Here is an 18,446-nt window from a genome sequence, read left to right as displayed (position 1 = left end):
CAGAAGACAAGGTCCTGAACGATTCTGTACACAAGTTCTAAAGGCAGTTCTTATGTTGGCTAATCTAGCATATGCTGCTGATGATATCCTTTTGATGTGGGGTTCTGGGGACAGGTTCAATGTGATATCAACCCCGAGATCTTTCTATTTGACTCTTGCAGGATTTCACCTCCCAGATGGTACCTTCTATTCGGCCTTCTGCTCCCTTTGCCTGATTTCATTACTTTACACTTTCCTGAGTTAAACACCTACTGTGTACAGAGTCTACCTCCACCACATCACTGCCTAGTGCATTCCATTTGCTAAATACCCTGACACTGAAAAAATTCTTTCTAATATCTCTGTGGCTCATCTGAGTACAGTACCAAGATTCCACCCATGTTCCTTTGTTCTTGTTCAACCCATGCTAACTAGTTTGTCTTTATCCACCCTGTCAATTCCTTACAGATGAAGAACAGTATGAAATAAATTTTAAAGTGTACCTTGATGAGTACTGATAGAACACCTTGAGAGGGCAATGAACAGGTGGGCAGCATCAGAGATGGAACCCAAGTATTTTCTCCCCCTTTTTCTAGTTAGCACTGATGGAGGACACAGTGTGAATGAAAAGGATACTTTCCTGGCTGATTCAGTGGTGATGGCTCAAACCAAGACGTATGCAATTCACAATTATAGGAACAAAGATACGGTAGCAACATTCTGATTCCTATGTTTAAGTTCATGCCTCATGACAGATTTCTACACGTTCTCCTCAAGGATAACAACAGAAAGTTATCCTTGCAGAAATTGCAGGCACTGCAGAAATTGAGGCACAGTTTCACTGACCTGAACAATTTTGAAGCTTTTTATGTACTGATGCAGAAGGCTATGACTGATAAGTATTTCATGCCGTTCAAGGGACAAGTATCCTTAAAGTAGTGTATATACTGTCAATGTAGTACAGATTAAGGGATAAGTATCCTTAAAGTAGTGTATATACTGTCAATGTAGTACAGATTAAGGGATAAGTATCCTTAAAGTAGTGTATATACTGTCAATGTAGTGCAGATTAAGGGACAAGTATCCTTAAAGCAGTATACTGTATATTGTTAACATAGTACAGATTAAGGGACAAGTATCCTTAAAGCAGTATAATAATTAATTGATTGTGTCAGGGGGACAGGAAGCCAGAGTGTATTCATATATATTTGGCTTTTATCGAGGCCCCCCCCCCCACCGGCCGAATTACTGACCCTGCCCAGGATGACACCCCCCCCACAACAGGCTGACTCACTCTTGAGTATCTACTCACTGCTAGGTGAACAAATGCATTAGGTGAAAGGAAATGTGCCCAACCGTTTGTCCCACCCGAGATTTGAACCCAGAAGTCTCGATTGTACTAAATACATTCTTGTGCTAAATATATGCAATACTGTCAATGTAGTGCAGATTAACCCTTAAAGTGCGCATCACGTCATATGATGTGTTGGAGTACTACGCAAGATTTAAACAGCCCACGGATACACGGGGTTCACCACACCTTCATCAGGGCTCTTGTAAACAGACGCCATTTTTTAAAAAAATCGTGGGCCAAACTCCCGGGTGTTATTGGCCTCAGTATTGAGTGAGCAACCAAGCCTGACGCATGCAGCATGAGCTAACAGCACTGCTGTTCAGCTTGTGACCACAGCATCGCCTAAAAATGCCAAATTATACTTGTTCATGCTATTATGTAGCGATGATATTATTACAGAAGACCCCTGACTGTGATAAAACTGACCAGGGTTCTGATAATAGCAGGATTGTGGTGATATTTAGCGCTGTGCGCCATGGAAGGAGGTGTAATGCTGTGGGAGGGAGGGTGGTGGCGATGTCTTTTGACTGTGTGTGGCCACCTTTTATTGACTGCACTCACCATACCAGCTTAGTGGTTCGCTATGGTGAACACAAATGTAGATACTTATATATAACGTGCGTATAGAGGGTATAAACAGCAAGAGAAGGTTTGGAGCCGCCATTTTGGTGAGAGCGGTGGCGTCGTCTGCATGACACCACCGTGCAGACGACGGTGTTGTTTACTGGTTACCACGATGGTCTTTGGGCACCATACCAGTTTATTTGTCAAGTATGATGAATAAAACAGGTAGATATTTATATATAATGTGTGTATATAGCGTAATAACACCACACACTGTTGTTGGAGGAGAAATATTAGTGCATCTGGCCTTGAGGGCGGCCGCCGATCAGCTGACTGTGTGAGTAGCCACATCTCTGTGCCTTTACTCACCATACAAGCTTAGATGTACAGTTATGGTGAACAAAACATGTAGATACTTATATATAACATCTGTATATAGTGAATTATAGCAAAAACATTATTGTGGGAGGAGAATGTGGGTGAGTCAGATGACTGGAGGGAGGGCAGGAGTGGCTGGCTGGTACACGGCGGTCACTCCTCATTACTTTTTTACTCATAATAGCTACTTAGTGGTTCGTTATAGTGAACAAAACATGCAAATACTTATATATAACCTGTGCTTATAGTGTAATAACCGACAAAGTATTTGTTCACTGATTGATGAACATAATTGAATCAACAATATGCACACCATATTTTTGAGTACACCAACGATTCACTCATTTTATTATATAAATATATCAAACTACACACTATTGAATAATATTACAGCAAAAAAAGTATGAAAAATCAATCAGAGACATTGAAATAATTCGGTAATTATCTCTTTGTGGCAACTCCGGCCTGACAGCTTGCGAGCAACAGACCGCCTGGGACGCACGCTGAGTCAGCGCCTATAATTTGCCAGACTTCCCCGCCCTATAGCGGGCAATATATGCCACTTACGATTTTTTTATTATTTTTCCCATGATCAGTGAACACAAATTAACAGGTTAGAAAGAAAAAATATTTTTTTTTTTTTTCAAAATGACATGCGCCTGTGGGAATGGCAGGATATTAGACCCCGAGCATGTTAAGGGTTAAAGGCCAAGTATCCTTAAAGCAGTATATACTGTCAATGTACTGGTAATACAATTTAAGGGACAAGTATCCTTAAAGCAGTATATACTATCAATGTAGTACAGATTTAGTTACAATTCACAGAGGAGTAAAACCATTGTTCTCAGGGAAGATAAATAAGGTGGGCCAAGAGACATTCTAGCAGCTACCAAGAAGGATGTAGCTAATACACAGCCAGTATGAAATGTAAATGCAGGGGACATACAAGATGGGTGGCACAAAACACACTTGTGAAGCACAAAATAAAACCTAAAAATAAAATATGCATTCCGCATGGAATGAAAAATTCCAAGGAAAGCCAACACCACTTATTGGAAAGCACGAAGCTGTATGTGGGCTCAGCAAAGAGGCGTGACTGGCTAAACCAGGCGAGTGAATAAAGTAGCTGTCTGGCAGGAACCCCGGGGTGACCTGACCTTCCATCTGGTCGCAGTGTTACAGCAGGGCTACTTACCCAGCAGCAATGATTGATTTGTTCTCATCAGGATTATAAATTTCACTTTAAGCAGTTATTTGTTTTGAAACACTATAATTTCTAATGGGTTTTTCTCTGTCCTCAAACATCCCTTTTGCCTCAGAGAGCCAGATTCTGGTCTTGGCTCAGGCAGGTTTCAGAGGCCTTGTGCAGTTTCCTAAGGTTTGGCAGCCCCAGTGCCATTGATCAGTTGCTGCTGAACGCTGCATCCCAGAACAACAGAGCCATTATTCCTAAATGTTTGTAACAGCTGAACACTATAATTTCATAAATATAAACCAATTTCATTTCAGGTTAAAGAAGTCTTGCATGGGAAATTTACAAAGTTTGTATATTGTATCCCCTGAAATGTTATGATACAGAGATAAATTGGATGATTCTATATATCTGGATTTAGAGACAAATTTGATGGAATTTCCCAGAAAGACTAATGTAGACATTAGTACAAACTGTAGGAGTAAAGGGATTAATACTAGCATGGATGAAAGGTTTCTTGTCAGACAGGTAGCTGCTAAATACAGTACTAAGATTCAGCAGTAGTTCACATGGCTACACATGGACAAAACAGATACAGTAGTTACTCAATTTGCAGAAGAGATATATTATGCTTTGGGAATTCATAAGAAGCAAACTTAGGGCTATATGGGGAAGGAAGGCCTTCCAGAGACTTTCACAAGTCACAACTTTCTGCTTTTGCAAAACAATACTGTCATAGGTATATGGCTCCAACTTCTTTTTGGTGTTTGGCGAGGGACAGGGAAACGGGGACATGGAAAATCTTTACTTTATTCATATAAGGCAACATAATTACTATATGGAAAATGCATCTAAATCCAAATGTATGGAGTTTAAAAATAATAGACATAAATAATGTTCAATTCAATTTCTGGCAATGTTTTCATCCCAAATTGTAGCAGAGAATTGGCTAACATTTGTGATTTACTTCATATTTCTGTATAATTATATTTTCTTTTGGGACAGAGGCTTCATTGTTCTAGGTAGGGAATATGAAAGTGTTCTCTCTTCCCACTGAAAACTTTCATAGAGGGCCTATTTGAAATTCATCATAACCAAAGTTGCTAATTCATTTTCCGACAAATTAAGTCCCATTCACAATTTACAGGCTCAATTTAATTGTTTTTCTTCATTTGGGAATGCACATATAAACCCAATTAAACTTTCATGATGTTCACTAATGTAGTAAATAAGACATTTATTAATATTGTACCAGAAAATGACTATAAACCCCTGCACTGCATCACTGCAATGAATAGAAAAAGCCACCACCACCCCATGCCAGTAAAAAGTGGGCGCTCTACCAAAAGGCAACACTCTCCATTAGAAAAACCCAGAAAAGAAAGAAAAAACAAACAAAAAGCAAATTCCCCCTCATCCAACAAAAGGACAAAGGATCAAGCAGTGGAAAGGGCATTCCAAAACTGTATTACTGTACTATATTATTATTATTTTTGTATTATTATTATTATTATTATTATTATTATTATTATTATTATTAGTATTATTATTACCGAGAAAATCCACAGGAGCAATACTGAGGACTCGAACCTATGCGCTGGATATTCCCAGACACATGCTCTAGACGACTAGGAGTCATCTAGACTACTAGACAACCTAGTCGTTTAGAGCGTATGTCTGGGAATACCCAGCACATAAGTTCGAATCCTCATCACATCTCCTGTGGATTTTTTCACTGATAAAATCCAAATAATGGGGGACTTGAACCACGAGACCATAGATTGGATCAACCTAACGTCACAAGCAGAAGGTGAACAATTTCTCGACCTTGTGCAGGACTTTTCTCATACAACATGTGGTAAAGCCCACATGTGGTAACAGTATACATGTTCTTGTGCTGACTACAGAAGAGGGTATGATTGATCAAATTTGTGGAGAAAAAGCTAACCCTCCCTTGTGTAATCACCATATTTTAAGATGGACTACAAATATCAAAACCCACATAAAGGCCAAAGGTGATCAATTTCTAGATTACCAGCAAGGGGACTATCAAGGAAAGAGAGAGGAAATGCAAACCATCTCTTGGAGGAAGCTGATGGGCAAATATGGCACGGAACACTCATGGCAAAATTTCAAGAGGGCCGTCACGGAACTCGTTCAAAAATATGTGCTGAAAAGAAAACATGATAGGGAACTCAATGGATGACAGGTCGTAAAACGAGCATTGGTAACCAAGAGGAACCTCTGGAAAATGTATAAATCCATGATGGACATCATTGATTATGAGTTACAGTATACAAAAGGGCACTAAACTAGACCTGGCACTAAACCAGGACATGATAGGGCAGATCTCAATGAAACTTTTAAAACACTGAACAAATTAGAGGATGTTAATCCAGATAGTTTCTTCAGAAAGTCAGAAGTAACACAAACAAGGAGCAACGGTTTCAAGCTCAACAAGCCACAATGTAGGACTGAGAACAGGCGATGCTTTTTCATGCACAGGGTTATTAACCCATGGAACCGCCTTCCCACTGATGCCGTAACTGCCAAAACTGTGCTGAATTTCAACATATATCTGGAAAAGATCATCAAGGTAAATGGGGGGAGGGAACCTATGACAAGCCGCCGGCTTCCTGTCCTTGTCGAGGCCACAAGAGATAGTGGATCTCAGGTAAATATATCACGTTACTGTGATTTCTGTGTATTGGTGCATTATTATTATTATTATTATTATTATTATTATTATTATTATTATTATTAATACTGTATTACACAGAGAAATCACTTTATGGTAAAATCACGACATGGTAAAAGAATTGCAACCTGGGGTACAACTGCACCCTTGAGGATTCTCTAGGCTTCCACTAAAGCTGAACATGGGTTTCACACAATTTCTACATGCACTCTGGCTCTGTCGTCCAGTAATTCTACCTCTGACGCCTCTCTTTCAATACACAGATAAATCACATTATCGTCATATATCAATGAGAAAATCTCTAGGCGCCGTGATGAGGATTCGAACCTATGCACTGGGTATTCCCAGATGCCTGCTCTAAACAACTATGCCACGACATGGTCTAGAACATGCATCTGGGAAGACCCCAGCACATAGGTTCAAGTCCTTATCACGGCTCCTTTGGATCGTCTCAATGATATATCACAATAATGTGATTTGTGTGTGTTAAAGGAGGGGCATCAGAGGTAGAATTACTGGACAACAGAGCCAGAGTGCATGGGGAATTTTGTGATACCCTGGTTCAGCTTCAGTGGAAGCCTTGAGAATTCTCAATGCTGCAGTGGTACCCCAGGTTGCAATTCTTTTACCATATCATGGCATAGTCGTTTAGAGCGTGCATCTGGGAATACCCAGCGCATATGTTCGAATCCTCATCACGGCTCCTTTGGATTTTCTCATTATTATTATTATTATTAATAATAATAATAATAATAATAATAATAATAATAATAATAATAATAATAATATCATCATCATCATCATTATTATTGAACCTGCCCTGAGTTCCTTCCCTGGCTTTGAAAACTCAATGAACAAAGCCTCTCAAAGCACAGCCATAAACCACGGCAGACTGTATACACACAATTGTCTCCCATGAGGGAAGGAAACCAAGCCTTAAACTACACTGTTCAGAGAAAAAGAAGGCACTGAACTTCAGTGGAAAAATCAGCTAAATACTTCTGCTATCAAATGTGGAAGGGAAAGACCCCTGGAACAGCCGACAAAACAATAACCAAACCCCAAACTCGCATCCAAAGAAGATGGGAAGCTGGGAAAAGACCACAACCACTCTCCAGACACACAACATAATATTTACCTAAATTTACCTGAGAGCCACTAACACTCTAGTAGCCTTGGCAATAATAGGAAGCCGGTGGCTTGTTAAAGGTCTCCCCCCATTTGTCCCGAGAATATAACCGACTCTTGAATTTCAAATCAGATAAAACCCAATAACACAGCCACTCAACAGCAGTCACTGCCTGTCAGCCCTTTACCCCTGATAAATTAACACTAGCAAGGGCAGACCCAGCAAGAAGGATGTTAAAGTGACCAAATACACACTACTACCGGCAAGAAAGAGGAAAAGAAATAAAAAAAGAAAGGAAAGAAAGAAAGGGAAAGGAAGGGAAAGAAAGAAAGGGAAAGAAAGAAAGAAAGAAAGAAAGAAAGAAAGAAAGAAAGAAAGAAAGAAAGAAAGAAAGAAAGAAAGAAAGAAAGAGAGAAAGAGTGAAAGAAAGAGAGAAAGAAAGAGAGAAAGAAAGAGAAAGAGAGAAAGAGAGAAAGAAAGAAAGAGAAAGAAAGAAAGAAAGAAAGGATAGATAGATAGATAGATAGATAGATTAGATAGATAGACAGAAAGAAAGAAAGAAAAAAGAAAGAATGAGTAAGAATGAGGAAAGAAAGAAAGGAAGAGAAAGAGAAAAGGAAATAGAAAAAGAAAGGAAGGGAAAGGAAGGAAGGAAGGAAGGAAGGAAGGAAGGAAGGAAGGAAGGAAGGAAGGAAGGAAGGAAGGAAGGAAGGAAGGAAGAAAGGACAGAAAGAAAGACAGAAATAAGAAAGAAAGAAAGAGAAGGGAAGAAAGAAGAAAGAAAGAAAGAAAAGAAAGAAGGGAAGAAAGGAAGAAAGAAAAAATTAAGAAAGAAAGAAAGAAAGAAAGAAAGAAAGAAAGAAAGAAAGAAAAAAAGAAAGAAAGAAAGAAAGAAAGAAAGAAAGAAAGAAAGGAAGAAAGACAGGACGAAAGAAAGAAAAAAGAAAGAAAGAAAATGAGAAAGACAGAAAGAAAAAAAGAAAAAGAAAAAAGAAAGAGAAAAAGAAAGAAAAAAAGAAAAAGAAAGAAAAAGAAAGAAAGAGAATATAAGAAAAAGAGAAAAAAGTAAGAGAAAGAGAAAGAAAGAAATAGAAAGAGAGAAAGAAAGAAAAAGTAAGAAAATGAAAGAAAGAGAAAGAAAAAAGAAAAAGAGAAAGAAAGTTGAAAAAAGGAAAAAAAAAGAAAGAAGGAAAGATGAAAAGAAAGAAAGAAGGAAGGAAGGAAGGAGGAAAGGAAGGAAGGAGAGAAGGAAGGAGGGAGGGGAAGGAAGGAAGGAATTTGAACAGAGGGGAGAGGAGGGGAGGGGAGCTGAGAATAGGGGAGGGGAAGGGAGGGAGGAAGGAGGAGGAACACAGAAACCCCTTCCCCCCACATGATGAAAACCCCATTTTCTAGGATGGGAGCTGAACAAGGAACAGAGATGCTATGATAGCAAATGTCACAGATGTTGCATGTGATGTAGCAGAGGTAGTAACAGTCAGTCAACAGAACACCAAGAGAACGAGTGGCCATCCTACAAAACTCACACCCAGCGAGGGCAGAATCAAAGTGTTGAGTAAAAAAAAAAATTAAATCTACAAAGGGCTTACTGAGTCCCAAAGGATAGACCAAGCAGGAAACACAAGGTGCAGGGGCCACTTGCCAAATATAAACACTGAAATCAGGTGTATAAGCACAGGCAGCTGTTAAGGATGTGAGTAGTGCACAATGTAATGAGCACAGAAGGATAGTTTTAAGGGTCACACCCTGTGTGACCCTTTAAACAAAACTCAGATTGCCCGAACTATGAAGCCATGCAGAGTAGTCAAAGACTCCCGCATGGCAAAGAGTGAGGCACCATTCAAATGATGCCGGCCTCTCAAAGGCAGCCACACAAACCCACCAGAGAAGGAAACTGGTTAGGCAGGGGTAACACCAGCAAACACCCAGATATTATCACTCTAGGTACATGCACTTCAAGGTACATACTTATAACTTTCGCACTTTGGGCGCACGAGCGCTACACTATCCCAGGTGGGTTTGGGCATTTCACGGGAGCACACGGTAATTCTGAAAAGTGTATACTCTTTTCAATTTTGTCACCTCACTTCTTGTCCTAAGATATTAAATTTGGTATCAATGTATTCGCAATATTATTCTCTAGAGGAGTAAATGCCTATAAACTCCAAAAGCCCGGCTTACCACCTGCAGCAAACAGAGAAAGTGAGAACGAGTTACCCAGGAGCGTGCAAGAGCAATAAAATGTGTACACTCTTTTCACTTTGGTTACCTCAATTCTCGTCCTAGGTCTTTCATTTTGGTATCAATGTGTTCGCAATAGAATCCCCAACAGGAGTATATGCATATAATGTCAAAAACCGTGGCGCGCTCCACGCGCCAACATGATGAAAGCAGGCCACTGTTACCCGGAAAAGAGGGCCCGGCCTTCCTTTGGAGACTGTGGTAATACTGAAAAGTGTATACTCTTTTCAACTTTGTCATCTCAATTCTCTTCCTAGGTTTTCAAATTGGTATCAATATGTTCGCAATAGAATTCTCTACAGGACTAAATGCATATAAAGCCCAAAAGCCCGGCGAGAAAGTGAGAGCATGTTACCCGGGAGTGCGCAAGAGCAATAAAATGTGTACACTCTCTTCACTTTGGACATCTCAATTCTCGTCCTAGGTCTTTCATTTTGATATTGTGTTCGCAATAGAATTCCCTACAGGACTATATGCATATATAAAGTCCAAAAGCCCGACGTACCACCCACAGCAAACAGAGAAAGTGACGGAGCATTACCCCAGTGAGCGCTAATAATGAACAAAGAAATGGTATACAGTACTCTTTTTCAACTTTGTTACCTTATTTCTGGTCCTAGGTCTTTCATTTTGGTATCATTGTGTTCACAATGAAATTCCCTACAGGAGTACTGTATATGCATATGCTGTAATGTCCAAAACCATGGCGCGCCCCTCCCGAAGCCGCTGACAATTTGTCGCAACCGACGACGCAATGCTGCGCCGTTAATGGAAGTCCGTCTACTAAACAGACGACGCAATGCTGCGTCGTCCGTGGGCAAAGTGGGTAAAAGTGTTAATCAGGGTTGACACACAATAGGTAGGGAATTAAAAACATGCATCATGAAGCAAACACTTAAATACAGACAGATACACAAGTAAATGGCTATTGTAGCACAGAACAGCATCCAGGATGACCAACTCTTATGAATAATTGGGATTCAAAGAGATGGTGGGAATGATAAGCTTAAACTTGACTGCATACACTATACGTGCCAGGCAAACTACTGAGGTTTCTAGTTGATGGATGGGCAAGACAGGGGTGTGGACACACAGAGGAGCACATATGTAATTTACAAGTGAACTGCTTCATGACCAGATGCTTCACTTGGTTTTAGGGTCTCATTTTTATCCTTTTCTACCATTGTTTACCCTACTAATTGCCTGTTTTGGGCTGCCCACCTTTCTCGTGGCCTTCTCTTGGTTGAGGTGATCTCATATCTCCTGCTCCTTGCCCCTCTATAGAGTTAGCCAGGTTTTGGCCTCTGGTCCCAATGTTTGAAATGACTCAAGGTCCTGGCATTGATTAAATTGCGTGGAGCTATTCAGGTATTCATCAAGAAGCCACCATAGGAGCACTTCCAGAAATATCATCTTACTGTAGTAACTAAAACTGGAGAGTTTTAGTGTGTGTCAGACTACAATCAGTCCCATCCATTGGTATCGGAATCAATAGAAATTTTAGTATTTTTACTAAATATTTTAATAATTACTATGAAATTTATTCAAGTTAATAATACTAATATCCCTTATGCTCTAAGGTTTCATTGCAATCTTGATGCTAGACATATCTGGCATACTTATAATACCCTAACTTACAGCAGATATAAAAATTTGATGAGAGATGCACAAAACACATATTTGCACAAATAAAAATTACGAGTGGAGCTACATTAGCTCCAAGCAAATGCACGCAAAGGCATTATCACAAAGACACATTGATGTGCTATCTATTGGGTGTAAGACAAAAACATTTGGTTGGAGGTACCTTGCCCATGACCTCCCTTTCTATGGAATGTACAGACTCTTCCCTACACATGATGTATCAACTTATTTGCCTATGAGCACTTGTAAATTGTGGGATGGTTTACTTCAAGGCTCTTGCTTTCTTGAATGCGAATATAATTGATTTTATTCTTACTTTTATCTTTCAGCAATGATTGATGCTGAAGTCAATAATCGCTAGACGTTATCCTTATTCCGACATTGCCGAGGATCTTGACAGGGAGGTCCGCATTTCTCCTGGCAATGATAATGTCCATGTTATTTCTTTGCAGATATTTACTAAGACTGCTTGTATTTAACAATATCACCTTCAGAAGGACCAATCCAAACAAATTAAAAATCACAAATAGCATTCACAGGAGCAATGCTGTCAGCATACATCTTAAGTGTTATTATTACCAATAAAAAAGGGGAGAGTTTTAATAATTTTGTTACATCTGATCACAAACAGTTTTACTACTACTCACTGACATGACTATCTCCTTACACTCAAGGAATTTAGTAATTACCTAAGTGAATAAGGTAATTACTAAATAATTATAGGATGAGAGCTATGCTCATTGTGTCCCATCTTCCCAGTACTCTTTGTCAAATGATGCTTTGAAACTACAGACGATTTTGACCTCCAGCACCACCTCACGTAACTCGTTCCAACCATCTACCACTCTGTTTGCAATGGTAAACTTTCTAATTAGTGGGTGGTAGCTTTGTTTCATCAATACAAGTCTATGACCTCTTGTTCTTGAAGTTGCAGATTCCAAGAATTCTTCTTTCTCACTTTTGTGGATTCCTCATACTAATTTGTAAGTAGTGAACATCCCACCTCTTTTTCTTCTACAGTATCTTCTAGCTGTGGTATATTTAACACCTCTAGCCTATCCTTGTACCTCTTGCTTTTCAGTTCAAGATGTCATTTAGATGCATGTTTTTGCACCTTTTCCAGATTATTGATGTGCTTCTTGAGATATGGCACCCTACAATCACTGTGTATTCCAATTTTGGTCTCACAAAGGTTGTGAACAACTTCTTTAATATTTCACTATCCATGTATTCAATCTATCCAGAACCACCATTGGTTCTCTTTCTTCACTGGAATGCTTTAAAGTCTTTTCACATAAAAGTTCTTTTCACATTTTTTTTTTTTCTTTTTTGAGATATATACAAGAGTTGTTACATTCTTGTACAGCCACTAGTACGCGTAGCGTTTCGGGCAGGACCCTGGAATACGATCCCCTGCCGCGAAGAATCGTTTTTTCATCCAAGTACACATTTTACTGTTGCGTTAAACAGAGGCTACAGTTAAGGAATTGCGCCCAGTAAATCCTCCCCGGCCAGGATACGAACCCATGACATAGCGCTCGCGGAACGCCAGGCGAGTGTCTTACCACTACACCACGGAGACTGTGACTGTAATCTTTGAATATGTTAGATATTAAGTCACTGCACATCCTCTCAAGTGTACTCTATATATAAAAACTCTGAACTGTAATGCCAATCCTAACCTTAAATGCTTCTTAAATGTTGCAACAGAACCCATGGGCACCACACTAGAAACAAATACCTATTTGATTTTCCAAGAGTGCATCTTAACCAAACTAGAAATGCTCTGGAAATCAAGGGACCCAGAGTGTGGAATGACCTTCCCAATCATGTCAAAGGCTGTACCTCTCTCAACCAGTTTAAGAGAAAAACTAAGTACTACTTAATAAACTCCATGTAACCTACCTTACCTCCTATATGTCAACCTATGTCTTGCTATTTTCAAACAATATTAATTACTGACCAGCATGTTTAACTGCTGATATCTGCCATATATAAACTTAAAGAAAACTGTAATCTTGTTTATTTAGTTAAAATTCCTTCTGCTGTTCTGTTGCATTTTCTGCTGTTCTATCCATCATGTAATTATTATCATTCTCCTTTTTTGAAGGAAATATATGCCAAGTTTCACCTTGGCATATATTTTCTTCAATATATGCCAAGGTGAAACTTAATCTGGACCAACTGCTTTGTTCCTACTTAGCTCCTTGAACAATGTGATTATCTTCAACTGTACTTCAAACTTCAACATCCTTGAATGAAGCCATGGCATTTTGGACATGGTTTCAAGAAATGATGATGGCTTTGAAATACCTGGATTGTACCTGGATGGAGTGCTGAGAGTTCTTCTACTCCCCAAGCCTGGCCCAGGGGCCAGGCTTGACTTGTGAGAGCTTGGTCCAACAGGCTGTTGCTTAGAGCGGCCAGAAGGCCCACATATCCACCACAGCCCGGTTGGCTCAGCACTTCTTGAAGAAAACTATCGGTTTTCTCTTGAAGACGTCCACGGTTGTTCCGGCAATATTTCTTATACTCGCTGGGAGGATGTTGAATAACCGTGGACCTCTGATGTTTATACAGTGTTCTCTGACTGTGCCTATGGCACCCCTGCTTTTTACTGGTTTTATTCTGGGGAAGGTTACCCAGGAAGAACCCCCACAAGTTCTTCCTTCTAATTACTTAACTAATATAATTGGAGCACCTCTCATGTGAGTGTCCTGTAGTGCAGTGGTTGATACAGTTGGGTCAATACTGCTGTTCACCTAACAGTAAATGGTTTAGCACTTATTAGTAAATAAACTATTGTCTGTCATATCCTAAGGAAGGACTGTCATTGGCTAAGGAGACCTCGATAAGTTCAACAGACTTCCCAATCCCAAACAATGGAAAACCTTAACCCTCAAACTTGCATCATTAAGAATAGGTAAGATTCTTGCAGTGTTGACAGGAGCCATTTTAAGGGCAGATGTTATGAAAAGTAGAGTGTTTATGTAATACAGTAAACTATTTGTGGTAATCACTTGCCGATGTAATCACTTCGCCCATTCACCCACTTCACCCAGGTAATCACTTGCCCATTGCCAAGTGATTAGTTCATGTGGCTTCCACAAATAGGAAAGTGTACGAGAGTAACCACTAATTTATTCTAGCATGGCTCCCTCTTTTTCAACCTTCAAAATATAATTACCTAAGTGTAGTTATAGGATGAGAGCTACGCTCATTGTGTCTCATCTTACCAGGACCCTTTGTCATACAACGCTTTGAAACTACTGACGGTTTTGGCCTCCACCATCTTCTCTCGGCCTCTCAAATTCAATCCAATGCTTCCCTACCCTGATACTCTATTAGAAAAATCTCAAGTACCTTTATAACTTATTGAGGACCATCTGTATTTTCACAGTCTAGGTACTCACTTTACTTTGTCAGTTTCTCTAAGTACTGTATTTTCTAATGTGGTGACTATCACTTCATCTCTTATTTGACATGAGATAAAGTTCCTTTAGTCTAGCATTGTAATTCCTTCACTGCATCTCTGGAACCAGTCTGAGTACAAACCTCAGAGCTTTTCCTATCATCATTACAAGATGAGGATTCCATGTTGATACTGTATAGTTATAAACTAGTCTACTGCGCATAAAGCATAGTGCTCTGAATGCCTCCTTGTGCAGACTCTTGAAGGCAGTCCACATATTTGCCAACCTTGCACATGCCACTGATGTAAACTATGTGTGTGCTTCAGGAAATAGGTCTGATATGATGTACCGTACGACTCCTCCCCCATACCCTCCCAAGTCTTTTTCTTTTTTGTTCATCAGACGCTGTTTCCTTCCCAGCGGGTACCTTGTGTCCAGTCTCCTTTATTTACTAGTATTGTGTTGTCTGTAAATACTAATAAGATAACGGAAGACAATGTAAATGTAAAACTCACAATCACGACTGCATAAATCTAAAATTCAACCTTTACAGGTAAAGAATCCTTCCATGGTACAGTAGATTTAATTTGATGATTGACCTAAAACAGGAAAGCTTAAAATCTTCACTAGTCTTCAGTTCAAATCACCAGAGTATTCACCATGTAATACTTCAACTTTTTCACTATCCTCAGGTCTAGAAATGTTCCTCTTTGATCAATACCCATATTTAGTCTGCCTTCTGTTCTCTTTGAAGACTGAAGATGAGCTTCCATTTAAGCTCATCTCATGCACTATTTCAGTGATGGTTTGGCCAGCATACCAATAGCTGAGCTGTAGTGTTCCAAACGTATTGTTAGTTGTCCTTGTACCAGTTAAACCAGACAGGGTGTCCCACATCTTGGTGATGTAACACTCATTTAGTCTCTCAAATTTAATAAAAACATATAAAATTTATCATAAAAAATATGAAGCCTAAATGTTCAGTATACTGGGAGATGACATATATATACTTGTTTTAAAAATATTCTTCAAAGACTTGATTTCCCATTTTATTCTTCTTTTTGTTCAAACTTTATAAGCATGCAAAATTACTCATGCTTCTCTGTAATTAAGAATAAACTGAATCAAATAAAAATTAAAATGTATATTTTCCATATTAAGAGAAGGCATATTCTAATATGCTACTGAATCATTTATTTTTTATTTTTATTAAAACATCCAAATTAATACTTGGTAACATACCATCAGAATTTTTCTTTGTTAAGACGGCATCTGATGATTCTTTGGTGACAGAATCTTCACTGTGGCTTGCATTTAATCTGAAAAAATTATAAGTGATAACATTTTCAAAATCAGATATGTTTACACTAACAAGCCCTTTTCTGTTAAAGGGCTTCTAATAGTAAAATATAATAGTAACCCCATGACACCAAAAATAGTATAAAAATACTGTACCATTATATAATACCCCTATATATAGTATATAATACACCCCAGAAGTAACATAAAAAAAAAGGTTTGGATGAAATGAAACAGCAGTTTCTGGGCGAGACCCAGAGGCTCCCCGGAGCTAACCGGGCTGATATGAATGTATTAAACCCTGGCATCAGTCAATGCGCATGGTGTTCTAGGCATACCGGGGACCATGAGCCAGAACCTGGCCTCCTCAGAGGCACGAGGAACAATGGCCTACAGAAACCCCAGTGTGGTTGGAAGCATTCTATGTCTGACAACTGAGTCAGGCACCAAGAAGGGTAAGCACCCCAAAACAAATCCCTATTCTGGTTAAAATATAACTACTAAAAGCTGAACTAGTGGACACAACTCCCCAAATGAAAATGAGCAAACGAGCATGACGGTACCACGTCACTGCGCCCTGTCTGCACAGTTACCCCCCTCACCACGAGAGGGAAGGGGGAGCCCCAGACCCCCACGCCAGCTATCTACACCCGTTCTGAGGCTGAATGTCGAAAACACGTTAAAAACCGCCGACCGGAGGGAGGGAGAGATGCCGGGAAGCCTTTGGGTTTGAGTGATGCCTCGACCACGTCAATGCGAAGAGGTCCACCTCCAGGAGCCCATATGTCAGGCAGAGCTAACTGAATGAGATAATCATCCAACTGAGAATGATTATCAGGGACTTACTTCGATCAACTGTGTTTTCCACCAATTTAGGATTTGATGTCAGTTCTTTTCTGACTTCCAGCCTAATGTTTGTTTTATCCAGGTTGCTGCAGTGTTTGGCTTCCTTTACTGCTTCTTCTCCTTTTTCCTTCACTTTGGCCACTTGTGCATAGGTAAGTTGCATATCTTTCTTGCACTGTTCTATTCCCTGTGTAACTTCCTCCATCTGTACTGACAAAGGCTATTTTTCCTTTTGGATTTCCTTACCTAAGCTATTGTAGTCATTTATGTTTAAATTTGCTTTAACTTCTTCCTAAGCTATTTTTAAGTGTTTATTTTCCTCTTCCAATGCTTTGCAATTTGTTTCCAATAGATTCTTCTCCTTGCACAAGTCTTTCACTAAACCCTCAAGACCAAAAACTTTGCTACTCAAGTGGTCATTACTTTGTTTCAATTTACTGATAATTTCTACATGATAGTCCACTATGATATCTAATTTTGCCAACTTGTTACGTAGACTGCTTATATCAATGCTTTCTTCAGTGAATCCGCCAAACTCTAGCTCTGTTTTTCCTCTTGCCGGCGGCCATCTTGAATTTTGTCGTCTGCACTGTTAAGACTAGAGGCAACTTTTTCTCTCCTAATTTTTTTCACTTCCCTTGGTACATTCGTGTTATCTGACCTATTTTGCAAAAGCGTGGAAAGCATGTGAGGCACTATCTCAGTGCAAGGCATCACTGTTTGCCCACTCCTGGAAAGAAATCACGAACCAAAGAGGTAAAAAAAATAAAACCAGCGTTGAATGTAATGAAACGCCATTTTCTGGGTGAGACCCGGAGGCTCTCCAGAGATATCCTGGCTGATATGCTAATGTCAGACATTGGCATCAGTCATGTGTATGGAGTTTTGTGGGCCTACCAGGGACCACGAGCCAGAACCTGGCTCCCTCAGAAGAGCATGAGGAGCAATGGCCTATAGAAACCCCCATGTGGTTGGCAGCATTCTATGTCTGCCATCGACCGGGTCAGGCACCCAGAAAGGTAAGCGTCCCAAAACAAACCTCTATTCTGGTGAAAATTATGACAATAAACTGAACAAGTGGATAGAACTCTACAAACAGAAACGGACAAACGAGTATGACATCACACGTCGCCGCGCTGCTGTCTACGCAGCTCCCCCCTCCCCGGTAGGGGGAAGGGAGAGCCCTAGACCCCCGCGCCGACAATCTACCTCTCAGTTCTGAGGCTGGACATCAAAACATGCAAAAAAATGCCGACCAGGGGGGAGGGAGGGTTGCCGGGGAGCCTCCGGGTCTCACCCAGAAAATGGCATTTCATTACATTCAACACTGGTTTTCTGGGGGAAGCCCCAGCGTCTCCCTGGAGCTACCTACTCAAAGACGAAAACAAGAGGGACCTAACCCGGCAGGCGGAAGACGTACACTCCCAACGTGAAGCGGAGACAAAAACTGCAATTGCCAACCCAAGACCACACAGGCCCGACAAGGCCCAGGAACATCAACGAAGGAACGCAGAGCCAACCAACAAACGATGTGGGCACGGGGACAGACAGCAGACTGGCAGGACCGAACCACCCCACGGATGACCCGAGAGAACTACACCCTGGAACAGGGAAGAGGGGAACTCGGAACAACCTAAAGTGTGACCCCGGTCACGGCAGCCATGGCACGCCAAGCACGGTGCAGTGCCGCCACCGAACACAACACACGA

The 18,446-nt window shown here is 40.2% G+C and overlaps 1 protein-coding gene across 4 annotated transcripts in view; it reads right to left on the bottom strand.

Moving 5' to 3' along the window:
* Positions 1–18,446, bottom strand: part of LOC123769351 (potassium voltage-gated channel subfamily KQT member 1) — an 874,235-nt gene that overhangs the window by 165,454 nt on the left and 690,335 nt on the right. For all 4 annotated transcript variants that reach the window (XR_011223844.1, XM_069309856.1, XM_069309857.1 and 1 more), the window contains one exon: positions 15,835–15,911. Coding sequence is in view for 3 of the 4 variants with exons in the window: in XM_069309856.1 (XP_069165957.1) it covers positions 15,835–15,911 (77 nt within the window). In the remaining variant the exon portion in view is untranslated. The remainder of the gene's footprint in view (positions 1–15,834; positions 15,912–18,446) is intronic.

This window comes from Procambarus clarkii, chromosome 66, assembly GCF_040958095.1.
Source record: "Procambarus clarkii isolate CNS0578487 chromosome 66, FALCON_Pclarkii_2.0, whole genome shotgun sequence".
NCBI classification, from domain to species: Eukaryota; Metazoa; Arthropoda; class Malacostraca; order Decapoda; family Cambaridae; genus Procambarus; species Procambarus clarkii.
Note: the sequence above shows the minus strand (reverse complement) of the source record. Positions and strands in the feature narration are given on the sequence as shown.